Genomic DNA, 19,466 nt, shown 5'->3' with positions numbered 1-19,466 from the left:
GGGGTTAAGTAACTTGCCCAAGGTTACACGGCTAGTTGTGTGTGTGTGTGTGTGTGTGTGTGTGTGTGTGTGTGTGTGTGTGTGTTAAGTGTCTGGGGCCAGAAACGAACTCTGGTCCTCCTGACTCCAGGGCCGGTGCTTTACTCGCTGTGCCACCTATCTGCCCTTTTAAGCAATATTTAATTCTTTAGAAGCAGATCTTTTTAAAACTGTGATTCATATAGGAACACAAGAGTTGCCATATTGCTTCTAACCTTTGTGCATCTGCCCCAGCATTATTGACACAAAGGATGAAACTTGATAGGGCATCTTGTTAGGACCTTGCTTTCCTTTATGTCAACTTTCAGGATTAATTATGTCTAGGCTTTTCCCAGTAGCCAGTTAAATGCCACAAAGTAGGTGGTAATGACTTAACCATGTATGTCTTATAAAGGCCACAAGAACCTCTTCCATCCTTATCAAAGGGGGTGCTAACCTGGTCTCCCACTTCATCTGGGGCCATTCCCAGTCATCCTCATCTATATTTTGCCACTGGACCCAGATGGCTCCAGAGGAGAGTGAGGTCAGTGACTTTGCACAGCCCCTCCTCACTTAAATCCAGTTCACTTGCATGTGATGACATCACCTTCCCGGTGTCATGGTCCTCTTCAAGAACGGAGGACAAACAATACTAGATAGTTATGGCTTTAATTTTCATAAATCTGTTAGAACTTTTTAAAATTTCTTGCCACTACTACCCTCTGGGGGCAATAAGTTTCTTTCCCTCTCTGTGAAATAGCCTTTATTTATATTAAATTTATCCCCACTAAGAGGCTGCCCCTTACCCTAGTATTTCAAGTTTAAGGGCACAAGTGCATAATGACTTTGCCTGTGCCATACATGCATTTAAACATTTTAGTCATGTCACCTGACACTCAGGACCTTAGGGTTTAGAGCTAGATATAATCTAATCTAACTCTCTCATTTTACAGTTGAGGAAACTGAGGACCAGATAGAAGTGATTTGCTCAAGGACAGAGATAAAACTAGAAGCAGGACTCAAACCCAGGTCCTCTGACTCTAAAGCTTTTCTACTATGCCAACCTCTTAACCTTCACTTTTCTGAACTAAAGATTCCTAGTTTTTATCATAGCACATATTCCCATCTCTCAGCTAATTTAGCTATTCCAGAGATACGTGTGCCATATAGTGAAGTCCCCAGAAGGTTAATTATGACCTACTCATCATCTCCAAATTAGCCCTCGTTAATAGCTTGTATTTTCAACATCTCTGGTCAGTCAAGAGTATCTCCTCACCAAGAAATCCGGCTCTATCTAGAGGAATGGTAATGCTGGCAACAGGACTGCCTCCTTGCAAGCAACATCAGTTTCCCTCAAGAATTAACCATGGGGGCGGCCAGGTGGCTCAGCGAGTAAGAGCACCGGCTCCAGTGTCAGGATGACCTGGATCAAATCCGGGCTCAGATACTCAGCACATACCCAGAAATAACTGGCCGTGTAACCTTGAGCAAGTTACTTAACCCCTATTGCTTTAAAAAAAAATTTAACCATGTATTAACTCTGGAGAAGATTTCCCACTAGTCTAAGAAAAACCAACAGATGCTCGAGTGGACTAAACAAAAGAGCAAGGAGACTTTTGCTGATTTACTTTAAGCCACTTCAATACTACCCTCACAAATTATTTTGTATTTAATTACCTGTTTACATGTTCTCTCTCCCCAGTAGATTGTAAGTTCCTTAAGGGTAGTTTCCTTTGTTGTTTTTTAATCTTTAGCACCTAACAGTACCTTACCCATAAACAGTTTATGCAAATGTATATGTAAATGTGTATGTGTATATATAGATTTAGAGCATATTTCTCAAGTTTTATCAAAAGACTGAAATATAACATCAGCCTTCCTGTTAATAAATCTGTGTGTGTATATGGGTGTGGGTGTATGTATATACATATATATTTAATATATACACACATACATACATGTGTCTATAGAGATACATATATACATGCATGTATATACACAAACAGTCCAATCATTCTGGAAAGCAATTTGGAACTATACCTCGAAATCTAATAAACTGTGCATGTACCTTTTGACTTAGCAATATTGCTACTAGGATATATACAATATATACAACAAAGAGATTAAAGAAAAAGAAAAAAGACCCATATGTACACAAATATTTATAGTTCTTTTTGTGGTAGCAAAATATTGGAACATAGGGAATGCCCATCAGCTGGGAAATAGCTTAACAAGTTATGGTATATGAATGTAATATACTGTTGTGCTATAAGAAATGATGAAGATCAGGTTTATTTCAGAAAAACTTATTATTTTTAGAACAGAATTGATGAAAGGATTGCACGCATTAATGCAAAGTGAAATGAATAGAACCAGAAGAATTTATACAATAACAGCAGTATTGTAAAGATAACAAACTTTGATTTGGTAACTGATCAAAACAATGACCAACTACAATTCTTAAGTACTCATGATGAAATATGCTATCCTCTTCAAATAGAGAACTGGTAGACTCAGAGCTCAAACTGAAGCATATTTTTTTTTTGATATGGCTAATAAGGAAATTTGTTTTGCATAAATATATATATGTAACTTTTTTTCTTGCCTTCTGAATAGGGAAGGGAGTGAATTTGGAACTGAAATTATATAAATTTTAATTATAAAAACCCAGTAAGAAAAACAAACTTAAATTGGACATTGCTAGGCCTGATTTATTCTTTTCTTAGAATTGCAAGGCAAGAGTACCACCTTGTGATCATAATTAGAACTGCAGGGTTGTTTATCAGATTTTTATATAAAGCGTTATTTCTTTTTAAAACAAGATCATAGAGCTGGGAGGGATCTTCAAAGACATCTAGACCAGCCTTTTCATTTTACAGATGAAGAAACCGAAGTCCAGAAGTGAAATGACTTGCTCAAGGAATTTGAAACAATCCTCTGATTTCAAATCCAAATGATTTCATTTTCCAATATAAGTTTTTCATCTATTTTATCTCCTTATTAGATTTTAAGTTCCTTCAGGTGTAGCAGAGTACGTCTTATTGACCTTAGTGTCTGGCAGTAGTTTGCACTATTAGTTATAATTCACATAGTAGCACTTAACAAATTAAAGTGTTAAGTGAATTAACAAGGATTTATTAAGTAACTACCCTGTCAGGCATTTGTACTAAGTATCAGTATATGGCCCTCACAAAGCTTACATTCTATCAAAGGAAAAAAACATATATACACAAGTAAATACAAAACATACAAGATAAGGGTTCAAGAAAGACTTCATTTAGGAGGTGGGTGGCACTTGAACTGAGCGGAATTCTAAGACGCAGAGGTGAGGAAGGAGGAAGGTCATTCTGGACATGGGGAAGGGGAGGGTGGAGGGGTACAATCTGTGCCAAGGCACAGAAACAGAAGTAGATAATTATGTAGAAGGAAGAGCAAGCCGGCTAGTTTTGAGGGAATTTACAACACATAAAGGATAACATATAAGCATGGAAAGGGAGATGGGAGCCAGATTGTGTAGGGCTTTGAATGCCAAACCAAAAATCTGTGTCTTATATTAGAGGCAAAAATTAACCAATGGAATTTTTTCAGCAGTGGAATGACATGGTCAGTTTCATTTATAAAACCATGGTGAATAATTCTGTTTTGTAGACAAATGAGGTCAAATCCTGCCAATTTTTCCTCCACATTCGGTATGGAGGGGTAAGCCTAAGCTAAATTCTGTATCATTGTTGAGTAGCCTTTCTATGCTTAGACTAAGTAAACCTTCTTTAGACTGTTAAATGATGGCCTACCAGTGGCTCATTTTGTTCCAACATGGCTTTAAACTACCAGAGGTCTGGTCCAACTTACAACAGAGAGAAATTATTAACATGAAGAATTTAGAGAATACAAGAAGATTTATATGAACGGATGCTGGAGATAAGCAGAACCAGGAAATATAGAGGACTACAATAGAATGATAAAAAGAAACAATGCTGTATAATGATGACCAACCTTGACCTCAGAAGAGTTGAGAAAATGTACCACTATCCCCTCCTTGCATAAGTGGGAGACTATGAGAATTTGCTAAGATTGTTGGTGTGCTGGTCAGTTTTACTGAGCTGCTTCCCTCCCCAATATCTCTTTGTTACAAGGAATGGCTCACTGCATAGGGAAGGATATATCTTAAAATAAAGGTGATGTAAATACAAAACAATATCAAAAATTAAGTTTACAAATCATTTTAAAAGGGTACCATTTTTGGGGAAGACAATTAAGGACTAGAAAGCATCTTGCAGTTTTTAGGTCTTAAAGAGGCGGTTAATGATCACAATATATATAGGTATCTTAAGGCAATACTCATAAATACGCAAAACAACAAAAGAAAAATTCCTGAGGAGGCATAAGGGAAACGAAATAACATTCTGTATTTGTTGAATAACATTCAACAAAAAGGAATGGGATAATTCTATATAGATCACTGTAAATGATACTAGAAACAGATTCTCAATATTTCTTAAACCTGAAATATTACTGGTAAATGTCATTATTCATGCATTTCTTTAAAGGCATATATAACAAACTGTAATAGGATATAAAAGTATCATAGCCTATTGTTAAAAATAAAAAGGCCAAAGTCAGTCAGTCAACAAACATTTATTTAATGTTTACTATGTGCCAGGCATCGTAAATAGATATATTAACAGCAAAATTTATATAGACAGCTGGAGTTGAGGCATATAATTTTATCTGGTTAACCTAAAAAATAAAACCTTTTGACATTTCTTGCAAGACAAATTACATCAATATCACATATCTGAATGACAAGTTTTATGAATAAGTTATATAGAACACAAAACTAAAGTCAAAAGAGTGAATGGCTGTTCAAACACTGCAGAATTTGTTCCTCTAGTTTAACTGTGCAACTTTAAACACTTTTCATAGAAAAAAAGAATTTGTTACAAAGGAAAACAAATTCCAAATAAACAAGGTTCAATGACATTCATTTATTTAACCTTAATTAAGGCAGGCAAAGTACAGATACTGTACATTAAAACATACAAATAGCAACAACGTGACATAATTAAAACTGATTTATACATTCTTAAGGACTTTTCTAATGTTGCTCCCTTTCTGAAGCACATTAACCATTTTAAATGTATAAGGAACCATCGGCTGGTCCAACATAGCCAACCCCAATTAGCAGAACATCTATCAAAGTCCATATTCCTAAGCCACCAAAGCTGAACAGCTTGCCTAGACCTTCTCGCCACTGACCCAGGTAGAATCGATCTGCTCCAAATCCACCAAGGGTAATGCTATAATGTAAAACAATGATTGATTAATATTAAGTTATAACTGACTATAAACTAATTCCATAACTCATTCTAGGTAAAAGAAATTCCTTTCACATTTACAAACAATTTATTCCAACAAATAAATGTCTGTCATAAACTTCAAACAAATAATTCCATTACAAATTAATTTTCAACACTGCAGCTGGAAAAAAAAAACCTTAGGTATAAGGACTTAATATCTACATGTGTGTGTGTATATATATATATATATATATACATACATGTATATACAAAATAAGTAGAAACAAATCAACCTGGTAGTAGGATAGAACTCTAGCATCAAACTTCTATTAAATAACCTAACTTTTGATTTCTTCTAAAGAAAAAAAAAACCGTGTCATTTCACTTTCAACAATGAAAAATATTTTTTTTAAAAGGACATTGGAAGCAACACAGGATGGAGTAGAGGTCAAATGAGGAAGAGGTAGGTACAAGGCCTGCCTCTAAGTCATACCAGCTATGTGAGAATTGGCAACTCATTTAACGCTCTTCATGTCTTAGGCAATTCTATAAGACTATAATGTCAAGATACTATTAGAAGATTCCTTAAGACTTTTCCAAAGCTAAGGCCCAGCAAGCAAGTTGTGCCCTGGGCTTGACATACTAACAATCCTTTGCACTTACCTTCTGGAATTCATGGTCCCGAGCCTAGGCACCAACAGGTTCAGACAGGAAATCCTGCTACAAACAGACTTTTTGTCACTAGATAACCTTGCCTAACTGTTACTCTTATGCCTCACTACTGTTGCTACACTACACTATTTGATTCTTTGTCTTGTTGCAAATATATAAATCAAGGTTCAGCCAAACTAAAGCGGATCCCCCCCAGTAGGAGCAGGGCTAGTACATGTGTCTAATCTGCCTCCTTGCTAGCTCTCCTCTATCTAGCCTGCTCTGTTCAGCTCCAGCCACCCACAGGTTGGAGACCAATTCAGTCCAGATGACAATAAGTTAAAGAATTTCTGATGTGCATCAGTCTACCGAGTTTCCACAATGAAAGTTACTTACACTGACAGAAGCACAAGTCCAGAACAAGTAAAAATTCAAATCTATGTAGAGAATGCAATGATTTAAAAGGAGCTTGGTAGTGGGAGGTAAAGGTTTTAGTCCTAATTCTGGTACTAACTAGTTATGGGACCTTGGGAAAATCACTTAATTTTTCTGGATCTCAGTTTCCTCATTTCCAAAAAGAGGGATGGATTACATGATCCTACTAAATGCTAAAATTCTAATATTTAAAAACATTTTTCCACTAGAAAACATTTAAAAAATTATTATTAAGTGAATTCAAAATAGCAAAGCATTACTTTATTTTTTTCTTCTCTCCACAGTTAAAACTCAGTTTCTGCACATATTTTTAACACTATTAACATTAAGCATTATACCTGGAGTAAGGAGTTTTGTTAGGAATCAGAGAATGAAGTACAGAAAAAAATAATACTAATATCTGGAGTCAAAAGAATTGGGATTCAAATCCTAGCTCAGCTCCTTACTACTTAAGTTAATTTCTCTCCTTGGGCTTCAATTTACTCATCTGTAAAATTAAGGGGTTGAGCTAGATGACTTCTAAGATCTCCACTAACTCTAAATCTATGACTGTGAATATCTTTCAATCAGTATGTTCAGTTTTCTATTTTAAAGAGTATTAAGAAAAATTTTCAAAATTAAATTAAAACCAAACACCCTACGTTTAAAGAAAAAACCTTTGATAATATTTTACCATTTCAGTCATGGTCTACTACTGTCACCTGTAACAATGCTATCAAAAAAACCATTTTATTAACATTATTTAAAACTTAAGCATATAGTTAAACCAAAGAGGAATACAAATATCAACAACTGAATAAGTTATTTCTAAGACATCAGTCATCTTGGGAGGATTAATGTTGACAATTCCAGTCTACTAAGTCCCTCTTAGTAAGTCATAAATCTAATCAATTATATGTCTCCTGGTAGCTAATGTATGTTCCAAAGTATCTATCTTGCACAAGGCAGAATCTGAATCAATGACTACTTTCATTTAGCTCAGCATGTTTATCAGATTATATTGTATGCCAAAGGGATGCACATCTTTTTTAAAAATTCAAGTTAAAATCTTTAGTAACTCTTTACCTTAGTGCCAGAGCAGTAGACCATTTGTAACCTCCAGTCCAGTTACAGTACAGCATTTTGGGAAAGGTACGTTTACCTTAAAAAAGGAACACAATCTACAATGGAAATGGGTATTAACAAGTAATACTGTGGCAGGAGAGTTAACGGTGATTAATGGATCCTATAATTTGCAAATCTACAAACCAATGCTATTTAGTAAAAATGGACTTTTATTCAGTGAAACAATAAAATCCCAAGAAATTTTTTACCCATTATACTTTTAACTGCTTGTCAGATACAAATAAAATAAATAAATATAACACTAACAATTATATATCTGAAAAACCAGATATACAAAAAAGCTACCACTGTAATATGGAACCCTCTAATGATACAGCAGCTCATTTTCAGAATCTACTTATTAATTCATTAACAAGTTAGATCCTTTGTTATCATAAGGCATAAACATGAGGCTAGTATATAATTACTATAAAGGGACACTATAATGCAAATTAAAATTCCATATAAAAAGTACTTGAAATTTTTTTTGTTTAGCAGCCCTAAATTATCTCCTTAAAACATTAACTTACCCAAGCAATGAATATGATCATGAACTGTACAATTGGCACTATAACGCTGTCGGGGACAGGAGACGGTCATACAGTTTGTAGCATTGGAACACTCATAATCTGTTTCTGGAAGTTGCCAGCAAAAGCTGCAGGTCATGTTGATTGTGAAATTATGTTGCTTTGTGAAGTTCTGATCCTACACATAAAAGACATAGCATTGGCAAAATAGTAATAATCTGTTAATGTGTCAAGAACAGTTTACATTGCTATATGGTACAAGGTTTCAAAAGCACAGAATCATTGGACTTTATAGAGTTGGAAGGAACTTGGAGAACAAGGGCACTACACATCACAGAAGCTTAATAAAAATCCACCTTCGTTTTACAAACTAATTAAATGATGACTTGTTCTACCACACTGCTACCCTCGTGAAGTCTCACACTTTTCTTTGTAGAATCTGACAAAGAAACCCCTCAAATTCTTGCATTTTCTACTCCTGAACTTTCTTCTTGATTCCTAGATTAAAGAGAGCAGCCAGTGACATATGGCTTCATGGAGGAACTAGATGAGATAATCAGCTGTATCTTCTATCAGGCTAGGACAGCCTAGGTACTTGAAACAGCTGGAGGACTTTAGCCGTAATTGATTTTTCAGTAATAGTGCTAATTGTTTTTAAGCACAGCAATTTTCCTCCCAATGGATAAAAACTCAAATCTGAATATTTGGTTTAGGTTAGATAACACTTTGAAACTTCCTACTTATGTCTGTAAAACATAGAGATCCTAATAGGAAAAGGAACTCGAATGAGATGGAAGCACAAACAGGTAAATGAAAGAACAAGAAGGTCTAGAAAGCTTGAGGGAGTGACTGGACTCTAAGCAGTCAGGTGGCAAAAGGAGAAACAAAAAGAGTAAAAGGAGAAACACAGTGGGTGAAGGGATCTAAGACAGGGGAACATGTGCGCATGTGTGGATACAGGTGAAGGCATGCACGTGCATGCAAGCTCTCACACACCTACCCAGGTAGGAGGGGAAAGATAATAGGCACAATGGTAATGGGAAAATCTCTCTTGGATTTCACTAAGACCATCAGTAAACATGTTTTTTCTTCCCACTTTCCTACTTCAGTGATAATCTAATTTTTTGATATGCCCATTCACTACCTTATTCAGTGTTGTATTTACCAACAGTGCATTTCAAGAGGGCATCTCAACCAAATAAAATTTAGACACTAGAAACAATTTACTGATTTACTAAGTTACAAGAAATATAGGAAAATAATATTCTTGAGAACCAGTAAAAATGCTAGTAAGGACTCCACATAGGAAATAAGACTTAGCAGTATATTTGTTATTATACTTCCACCAGTATTGTGAGTTTTATATTTGGTTGACTTTCTTTAAAATACATATTTTTAAAATTCTGAATGACTTCCATATGTTTAATCAGGTTCCTGTATAGCACAATAAACAAACCAGCCCTAAAATGCAAAGTAGTCAGACTGCTCAATGAATTTTCTTAAGGGGGGAGGAGGGAAGTCCATCTTAAATGAGCAACAGTAGGTAGGAATTTCAATTTTCCACAAGGTCTTCAGTAATTGTGAATAACATGTTACAAAATACTAAATGACTTGACAGACAACAAAAATTTATTTTTAGCTTCAGTGGTTTCAACCCACTAATAATTTTTTTCATAAAGTACTACCTGCAAAATACATAGCACTTATGGTTATTTTTTAGATTTTTTTCTTCTATAAAATATCAAGACTGAATTATGCCTAACATGAGTTTGGTTTTGTATTTTGTTTATTTTTGATGTACATTAAGATGAATGTTTCCATACTTACAACACATGTAACATGAGGTTTAACTGTACAGTCAAAAGTGACAGGTTTTCCATATACACAAGAGTAATTTGTCTTGCATTCTATGCAGTCTGCAGGAAGCTTGCTACACAAACCATTGCTTGGACACTTCATCACATAAGCTGGAGTTTCTGTACTTTCTGTGAGGTGAAAAAAAAAAAGCTTATTCTCTCACAAAATTATTTAGAATAAAAGAAATATTAGTAATGTCCTAATCTAGCAAAAAGGTCCTAATTATCAGCAGTAAAAATAAAAACAAAACAGAGAGGCAACGACTACATTGAAAATAGAGGAAGAAAGTATATTTCCTAATACAGTTTTAAAAAATCATATAACGACCTATTAAGTCTATGGAAAATTGGAGGATAGGGACTCGAGATAAAGATCTGACAACCTATTTCATTAAAAACTATTTAAACACAAAATATGGTAATAGAATAAAATAGATCTATTAAAACTTTTACTCACTAATTTGAGAAAGGATACAAAAAAGCATTTGAGAAACACAGAAATGGGAGGCGGGAAGACATTAAATATAATCTTTACCTTCTTTATTATTTTGCCCAGTGTATCGGTGACAAGAGTCGTCACCATATTACTGAAAATCATCATGCTACAACGGAAAGAGATCCCCCTGGGTTTGATGTCAGATGATCTGGGTTTGAATCTTGACTCTGCTACCTACTGCCTGCGTGACCTTGGACAGGCCTCATTTTTCTCATCTGTAAAATTAGGAGGTTAGACTAGATGAGCTGTTAGGTCTCTTCCAACTCTGAACCTATAATCCTAAGATCTTAGTGTCATCTTTGGTAGAATGCTAATTAAACATCTAAGGGGCGATAATACTTCCAACATTTCTATCTTCTGCATTTACTATAACTTTGTAGAACCATATTACAAGTGAAAACCATAACAAGTGTTACAAAGAGTATAAACAAAAGAGGCCGACTGGCTATTCAGCCTGGGCTTCAAAAGACAGAAGAAGTACCTTTTAAGAGTTAAAGGATCTGGTAGTAAACTCTGCTGTTCATGAGAAGGATCAGAAGTGAGCAGACTCTCACTAACCACACAAGACCAAATAATAAATGTGACTGCCAATGTACAATAAGAATAACTGTATAGTGGTCTGGATTTCAGTAGTTCATTCTCTCCCCAATAGGAAAGGCTACCTAGAAAATCAAATTAATAACATTAGGTTGTTTTGCAAAGAGTCACAGGAGTTGATGGCCTTAATAGTTTCAGGTTCCATCAAGCTGAGTATTAATAAGAGCAGTGTACTTGATAAACAAATCAGATATTTTTTGCCAACCTAGTCTGGCACCTTCTTTTTTGGATGACTATGAATAAATTATTGCTCTGTTGGTCAACTTTTCCTAGACTCCAAACTGATTATAAAACTTAATTGCTACAGTACTTATAACTGATTGTTTTGGAATTCAGTTTTAGAATCACAGCTCAAGAGTTGGAAGGATCTCTGAGACCACTTATTCAAACCTCCTGGTTTTACAAAGGAAGAAAATGAAGCCCAGGGAGTTTAAATAAATTTTGCTGGAGGAAGTTCTCTGACTGGACAGCTAATATATTTTGTACTGTACACCCTGTTTTACCAACAGTTTATTAAATACTGCCCTGTCCTAACTTTTTCATTACTGTTGAAAGGCATCACCATACTCTCATTCACCCAAGTACTGAAACCTAAGGGTCTTTGTTGACTCTTCACACCCTCTCACACTACATAGCCAACATGGTGATAAGTCCTGTCATTTCTACCTTTGTAACATCTTTCCAACAGACCCTGTCACCTGGTGCAGGCCCTAATCACCTTCCACCTGAACTACTGCAATAGCCTTTTTAGCTCATCTCCCTGCCTCAAGCTGCTTCCCTACCCCAGTCCATCCTACATAGCTGTCAAATTCATCTTCTTAAAAATGCAGGGGCCTGACCAAGTCATAACTGTTCAATCAACTACAGTGGTTCCCTAATACCTCCTGGATGGAATGTAAAAATCCTGTTTGGCTTTTAAAAAAATCTTTCATAACCTGGTCCCTTTATACCTTTCCCGTCTTCTTGTACCTCACTCCCCTCCACCAACTCTACATTCCCTTGACACTGGCCTCCTTGCTCTTCCTCACACAAGACCCTCCACCTCTTGACTCCATGCATTTTCAGTGACTGTTCCACCTGCGTGGATGGTTCTCTCCCCATCTCCACCTCCTGGCTTCCTTCCAGTCCCAGCTAAAGTCCCATCTTCTTCCAGAAGCCTTCCCTCTGAGGTTACCTCCCACTTAGCCTGTATGTAGCACGTTTGTACGAAGTTTGCACAGTCTCCCACAAAAGACTGTGTTCCTTGAATGCATGGAGTGTTCTGCCTTTCTTTTGTATGTCCAACACAACATATAGCAGGCGATTAATAAATGTGGACTGTTGGGCTTGGATCACTTACTTGCCTATGCCAGAATGCTTAAGGTTTCTACGATTACAGAAATTTTAGCCAGATATTTAGAACACTGTGGCTTCAATTGTAACGGCAGGGCTAATAATGGTTTGTGGAGCCCTCAAATAAGTTATTCGTTAATTGTTAGCCATCTCTGATTGGTTCACAGAGAAAAACCACAAAACCCATCCGCGTCGTTTCGGGAGCAGGAGGATGGAGGAGAGGGAAAGGGGGAGGGGCCCCATCATCCCCAAACTGCTGCCAATTTGATTTCTTTTAGTTAAGGTGCTAGCGAAGCGGCGGCGCGGAACCCAGCTGCCAGGGCCCCTCTGCCACCTCCCTCAGTTAACCCGGAAAAGCTGAAAGTAGGGGGTCCGAGAGCAGCGGGAGGTGAGGTCATCCCCAGGGGCGGGGCGAGGGGAAAGGGAGGGGCGCAGAGTGCTTCCCTCTTCCAGCTGCAGCAGCGGCAGCAGCCCCATCTGCCCCCATCAGGGCTGCAGGCTCTCCGGCCTCCCCCGCCCTCCTCGGCTTTCCCCCGCACACAGTTACCCGCTGCGGGGCTCCGAATCACAGCGAGACGCGCACTCGCCGTCCTCGGCAGTCCCTCTCCCAGCCACGCCTGACTCCCGAGTCTCCCGTGGGGACACTAGCCTTCGACTCACCCCCACCCGTTAAGATGTAGAGCTGCGAGAGGAAGAGCAGGACGCGGCTCAGTCCCCCGAACTCCGCAGTACCAGCCGCCACGGCCACCATTTTGTCGGCGTGCTCTCACTTCCGTGTCATTACGTCACACGCCGATGAAGATGAGGAGTCCGCGAATGGGATGAGTCCGAGAGAGGGCCGGGGAGTGAGGCGGGGCCAAGAGCCGGCTTCTCAGTGGCTGGCGACGAGGCGCGCCTTTGCCCCTCCCCCACTCCCGCCTCCAGTAGCAGCAGAGTCCCTGGGCGCATGTGCAAACAAACACCGATCTCTCAGAGTTGTTAAGGCGTTTAAAAGTCTGGTTCCGAATAGATAAACTGGTCAAAGGGCGTGAATGGGTGGTGTTCTGAGAAACAGAACAAATCCAAGCTATCTATAGCTATACAAACAAAACAAAATATGCTAATAGTTAAAGACATGCAAATTAAAACGACTCCGAGGTTCTAGCTCATCCACCAGATAGGGCAAAGATGGCAAAAATAGGAAAAATGACAAATGTTGGAGTGGCTGTGGGAAAACAGGCACGCTGATGCATTGTTCGTGGTGCAATGAATTGGTCGGGCCATTCTGGAAGGTTATTTGGAACCATGCCCAAAATGGCATTAAATTGTGCTTACCCTTTGATCCAGGGATAGCTTTATTAGGCTGAAATCAAAGTAAGAAAAGGACCTAGGAGATAGCTAGGTGGCAGTGAATAATAGAGCACCGGCCCTAGAGTCAGGAGTACCTGAGTTCAAATGTGAACTCAGATGCTTAACACTTACTAGCTATGTGACCTTGGGCAACTCATTTAACCCCAATTGCCCTACCTTCCCCCTCCAAAAAAAAAAAAAAGGACCTAGTCCTACAGAAATATTTAATGGCAGTTCTTTCTGTAGTAGCTTCTCACACACTGAAAACTAAAGAGTGCCAATCTGCTGGGGAATTTCAAAACAAATTGGGGTATATGAATGTGATGAAATGTGAGAAATGAGAAAATAGATGGTTTCAGGACCAATAAAATTTACGACATTATAGAGAAAAACAATTCTGAAAGACTAGCACTTAGATCATTTTATGATAAACCATGAATCACGCTTCCTACTTCTGAGGCTATAGACCAGAATCCCAGAATGAGACATGCATATTTGGACACAACCAATGAGAGAATTGTTTTGCAAAACTGTGAGGATTTATTGTAAGGGTTTATGATGTTTTTCTCCTTAGAGAGTGTAGCAGCAATCATACCGGCATACCCAGGATAGCTGTTAGCACAGGTTCTTAGATCTGCTTTACTAGGAAAGATAGCTGTTCAAGGGGTAAACAATCTTTTTTAATCACATTCATTAGTTCAGGGGAAAAGCCAGCACCCTGAACTTGAGAGAAAATATGCACTAGGAAATAGAGAAAATACAAGCAGAGAAATAAAGACCAACAGAGAGGGCTTCTGTCTGAGAAATTATCACTGATCAACAGACAGATTCAACTGTCTGACCAAGGTATTACATACATAGTTACCCCAGAGAGAAGCACCAACAGCTGGGTTTTCCAAAGGGAGGGTGGGGGCCTACCCAGAGTCTCATCTGATCAAATCACAAGAACACTCTTCCAATGAGTGAGTCCCAAAGCAAAATGCTAACCTCAGAGTATATATACCCTTTTTAGAGCCAGAGGACATCACAACCCTCCTGACTCAGTACCTAATCAGAAATTAATAAAATGTGCGAAAGACTTCCTATAAGCAAGCCTCCCCTAAGCAAGCTTCCCTTAATAGGCTCCATAGTGAAGTCTATTAATGGGAGGGGGAAGATCTTATACCCCATTAACATTGTAGGGAGGGACACTGAAGAAAGATAATAAATGTTTGTAAAAAACATATTTTTTTAAAAACTTTTTTTTCCTCACTTACTTGTTTCTCGATATCCCCTCTCTGCCTCCCCTGGGAAATTCTTCAGAAAAAGTTTGAAGGACTGGCCTTACCCAATGATTCAGTTCAATTCAATTCAGGAAACATTTATTAAAACCCTACTGCATACAGGGCACTGTGATAGTTGCTGGGGATACAAAAACAGAGATGAAATAGGTTCTGCTTTCAAGAGCTTACATTCTATTAATAGGCTACAACATATAAACAAGTATAGTGCAAGGACAATTGGGATGGGAGGGCACTAAAACCGGTGAGATTGGCAAGGTACAGTGGAAAGAGTGTTCAGGAGTCAGAGGACATGGGTTCAAATTCTACCTTTGGGGATTAACTATGTGACCCTAAGGGAGCCATTTAACTTCATTTTCCTCAAATAAAACGAAGGGGAGTTGAACTAATTGGCTTCTGAGGTTCTTTTCAGTACTAGTGCTGTGATCCAATGATTTGTAATAGTATCATAGGATTATAGGTGAATTTCACTGATACTATGTTTGAATCCTACCTTTGAATTGAGGGGATTGGACTGGATCTCTTTGGTACTCTTCTACTTCTAAATGAATGAACTCACAATGAACTTGTGACTTTCCTGGTATCATTCAAGGGTAATAAGGGTGTGGCTTCAAATCAAGTTCTTTTTGACTCAGAAAACCAATGAATATTCTTTTCCTGCTAGACGGCCTTTCATTTTACAATTAAAGCCCTCCCTCACTCAAATCAAAGTCAAGTGTAAGTCATGTCATCATCTCCCTGATGTCATGGTCCTCTTCAAGAATGAAGGACAAACACAAGATACATGCCTAAACACAAAAGCATACAAGACACTCCCCAGCACAGGTAATACACTGACTTTAAAATCATAGTGTGATGTGACTTGACAGAGCATTTCCTGAGAGCAGATTTTCAAGAGGATGGGGAAAATATATATTTTTAAATTTTATTCAAGGAGAGAACAAGCGGGACCTACAGGTCCCTGAGTTGTTAAAGAAAGGAGGTACCACTGCAGAACAGAGAATAGAAAAGGGGTGGGGGGGGGGGTGTAGGCTAACAAATACAAATTCTATTGACTTTACAATTTTGCATTGCATTGATTCTACTGGTTAGGATGGGCCCAGGAAGAACTGGCCCTATGCATCTCCAAAGTAAGCAACTAATTTGTGGAATAAATTGAAACAGGACCAAAAGTCTCCCCCATCCTACAGTACAAGGGACTGGATTTTTACTTGAGTTCTGGCTCTTCCATTAACTGCCAAGGGGACCTTGGGCAAGTTGATTAGCCTCTGGGCCTTAGTTTTCATCTATAAAATTAGGAGGGCTAAATCCCTTCCAGTTCTAAAACTATAATTCTATGATACTACTATTATATAAACCAAGTGATAAAGAAGATAATAACAGGCAAGGAAAGATTTTGAAAATTACATTTTTTAACTGTACAAATTCTTCTAATCTTTTCTTAAAATCATATAGCCTTCATGTGTAGTTAATTAAAAGGTATTAAACATCTAGGAATTCAAAGGTTGGACCATAGTACCTCTTAGTACACGTATGCAACAACGACCCCAACATCCTCAGGTCTACCACAGTGCCTGAAATTAACACCAATAAAATCATACTTTTGGGTTAAAGTACTGTCTCCTTAGGATATGAACTTCTTTACCCCAATTTCTATATGCCCTCTTAATCTGGTCCCACCTACCTATCCAGATGGATCTCTACTAACTCCTAAATATGAATCTTCTCTGCTATATTTAGGAAGCTCATTATTCTTTCTCCTCACAGATTATATCATTCCTCCATCCTAGTATTCTCCCCACTCCTATTAAGCCAAAATGCAATTTAGTTCTCAATATCCAGCCCAAGCTCCAACACTACTGAAGAGTATCCCAAGAGAACTCTAGCCTACTTTCTCTAACTCACTTTGACCTTATTTTCTATTCCACATAATTAGCTCCTTGTTAAAACTTTCATGAATGTTATAGTTTGTCTCCCCAATAAAACTTCAAACTCTTTGTGGGTGAGAACATGTATTCTACTTCTTTTGTACCCCACATCTAGGATTGTAGACATATTGATTGGCAAATTTTTTATTTTGCCTAGAGCTTGTCCTGCTCATGGAAAATGGGTTAATCTTCCTCAATAAATACTGAAATCTGCTTATTTTTTCTACAGATTTATTTAAAAGGAAAATTATAAGCAGACTCTCATTTAATCAAAGATATAATTTGATTGAGAAAATGTTTTGGAGCATTTACTAGGGTGCTTAATAAAGTATTTTAAAATGTAATGTTACTTTATTTTAAAAAAAAGGGAGTTAGCTAAGCTGTGAAGATATTTGACAGTCTCTAATGTATGCAATATGGATAGTATCAATATACCTTCCTCTACACTCTACTCTGAAGTTCTCTATTATCCAAAGTAATGGGGAATTCAAGACTCATTCAGATTCCTTTTTTTTTTAAACTTGTGTACACATCATCTACAAAAAAAAAAGGTCCTAAATATTTGTCGCATGAATTATTTGCTGAATTTTGTATTCAACAACCATAAAATACCTAAGACATAATATCATCATCAAAAAATAACATAAGATTATTTTTGTATACCCAAAAGCTTCACAGGCTTTTATTTCAAGTTCTTCTGTTTTTTAAAAGGCTTAAATAACTCTTAGTAAATGTACATTTGCTATTATTTTCCCTTTTCAATAAAACAAATTCCTTTGCCTAACAAACACACACCAAGGCATTATTTTTCCTTGAAAATTCCCCTAAACTGTTTTCTTTTATTGCTAACAAAAACACCTGCATAATTTACAACTGTTTCAGAATACTAGGTACTGAAATTTAATCATCCATGTTTTCCTTTCTGCCTCTGCCTTTTTGTTATTGGTGAATCCAAAGCTCTGGCAATGAGTAAAATTTCAGGAAGCTAAGGAAAGTAGTTCCATCTACAAATCTTAGAAATGCCTTAAGGTTGACCAGTAGAAGACAGGAACTTCAAAATTCTTCCTCTGCATTTAATGTACGCGACTCCTTTAGTTTCTTCAGTTTATCAATGGTGGAAGCTACTGAAGTCTCTCCATGAATTTTGTTGTCTCTTGTTCGAACATTTACAGCTTTATTTATTTTTTCTTTTTCTCCAACCACTGTTTAAAGAGGAAAAGAAGAAGCATGTTCTGGTTTTATTCAACAGTTTAGTCAACAGCCTAGACATTTTAACATGTCACAAAATGTTTTTATCTTGAGTGTTTTCCTTTAAAATTAATGACATTATATTTTTCTTTGTAAGTTCCCTAAAGAAGGGATCTTTTTCCAAACTCTACAACCCATCATACCCAACATTAAACATCCTAAAGATGTTGAAAAACATTTGGGATGATAATATATCTGGAATCACAAATTATATGTATGTAAATATATCACATCACATATATATCATACATACATATATGTTTTTTGGACTGGCTCTGTGATATCAATGGTATAGAGAACTATTTAGTAAGGAAATGACTTGTACCCAGGCAGATGGTCACCTTCTCTGTACCTTACAGTCTTAGGTAGTTCTCTGGAGCAATGAGAAGTTAAGCACCTTGTGAAGGGTCACAAAGCCAAGAGGTCAGAGGTAAATGTTCATGGGGCAGCTAGGTGGTGCAGTGAGTAAGCACCGGCCCCGGAGTCAGGAGGACCCGGGTTCAGTTCCAGCCTCAGCCACCTAACACCCACACACACTAAAAAACTAGCCATGTAACCTTGGGCAAGTTACTTAATCCCAATTGCCCTCCAAAAGGCAAAAACAAAACAAAACAAAACAGAAGTAAATGTTCAATCTCAGGATTCCTTACTTGAAGTCCAGACCTCTATCCATTATGCCAACCTGCTACTATATTAGGCTAGTTATTTTTTATTATTTTCAGTAGAAAAAGAACTTTTCAAAGTCTCACAGGAAGTAGTATCATGTCTATTGGTATACAAATACAATTTCTTATTTCTGCATCATCTATGATCTGAAACTAAGTTCAAGGATTAGCATTCAACTACTCCCTAAAGAATTACTTTTCCTGATTGTTAAACAAATTTTATTTTGACATCCAAATCCTCTTTTTTCATTATTTTAAATTAGTGCTGCCACTTATACCCCTTAGTCCAATCCATAAAACTTCTTATAAATCAAAAAGGCAAAACATCATTCTACTTCCACTAAGTGGCTAAAATGGAGGAATTTTATTTCATGGAAAAGTTTTTACTTAAACAATCAATATCCATTAAATAATTTTCTTCATCATTGGATTAGTAATAGCATTCATATAAAAAGTATGTAAGGATTTTTCCAACAAATAAGCAAACAAGTCATACCTCAGGGTCTGTTTAACATAAAACTACTTTTTGCAGTTCTAAGATATGATCACCAAGTAAAATAATGATACCATACTGGTCACTTTATTGGTCATTTAATTGGTCAATTTTGGTCATTTTATTGGTCATTAAAATGCAAGTATAAATGTCTGGAAAACTAAATACTTACCCTTATTCTTGCCTTTTTATTGATATGAAGCCAAACTA

At 37.1% G+C, this 19,466-nt stretch overlaps 2 protein-coding genes and 1 pseudogene across 6 annotated transcripts in view; all 3 read right to left on the bottom strand.

Annotated features, from left to right (window-relative positions):
• Window positions 1-372: 372 nt before the first annotated feature.
• Window positions 373-487, bottom strand: LOC138169699 (U6atac minor spliceosomal RNA; annotated as a pseudogene).
• A 4,150-nt stretch (window positions 488-4,637) lies between these two features.
• TM2D3 (TM2 domain containing 3) lies at window positions 4,638-13,118 on the bottom strand. 5 transcript variants are annotated; one of them, XM_069098446.1, is made up of 7 exons: window positions 12,974-13,109; window positions 10,424-10,599; window positions 9,860-10,017; window positions 8,036-8,210; window positions 7,467-7,542; window positions 5,979-6,035; window positions 4,638-5,315 (listed from the first exon to the last, which is right to left on the bottom strand). In XM_069098446.1, the coding sequence occupies exons 3-7, from the start codon at window positions 9,989-9,991 to the stop codon at window positions 5,150-5,152; spliced, it is 606 nt and encodes a 201-aa protein (XP_068954547.1). In that variant the 5' UTR covers window positions 9,992-10,017; window positions 10,424-10,599; window positions 12,974-13,109; the 3' UTR covers window positions 4,638-5,149. The 5 variants fall into 5 exon arrangements, with proteins under 5 accessions (XP_068954547.1, XP_068954548.1, XP_068954544.1 ...); XM_069098447.1 differs by lacking the exon at window positions 12,974-13,109 and adding an exon at window positions 10,866-11,032; XM_069098443.1 differs by lacking the exon at window positions 10,424-10,599 and having other exon boundaries at window positions 12,974-13,118.
• Window positions 13,119-17,424: 4,306 nt separating this feature from the next.
• Window positions 17,425-19,466, bottom strand: part of TARS3 (threonyl-tRNA synthetase 3) — a 34,537-nt gene continuing 32,495 nt past the window's right edge. Inside the window, exon 19 of the mRNA XM_069098442.1 lies at window positions 17,425-18,052. Coding sequence (XP_068954543.1) covers window positions 17,904-18,052 — 149 coding nt within the window. The 3' untranslated portion in view covers window positions 17,425-17,903. The remainder of the gene's footprint in view (window positions 18,053-19,466) is intronic.

This window comes from Petaurus breviceps, unplaced genomic scaffold (assembly GCF_028583685.1).
Source record: "Petaurus breviceps papuanus isolate PSGF00001 unplaced genomic scaffold, PetGlider_PUasm1.0 37, whole genome shotgun sequence".
In the NCBI taxonomy this organism is placed as follows: Eukaryota; Metazoa; Chordata; class Mammalia; order Diprotodontia; family Petauridae; genus Petaurus; species Petaurus breviceps.
The sequence above is the reverse complement of the archived record's forward strand: the minus strand, read 5'-3'. Positions and strand labels throughout refer to the sequence as shown.

Excerpts from the sequence above, each read along its gene's own strand:
- TM2D3 (XM_069098443.1), bottom strand. The coding sequence starts at position 13,064 with ATGGTGGCCGTGGCGGCTGGTACTGCGGAGTTCGGGGGACTGAGCCGC. Across the intron at positions 10,018-12,973 it reads CTACATCTTAACGGGTGGGG|AAAGTACAGAAACTCCAGCT; the intron begins GTGAGTCGAAGG and ends TTCACCTCACAG. Across the intron at positions 5,316-5,978 it reads GGGACCATGAATTCCAGAAG|CATTACCCTTGGTGGATTTG; the intron begins GTAAGTGCAAAG and ends TTTACATTATAG.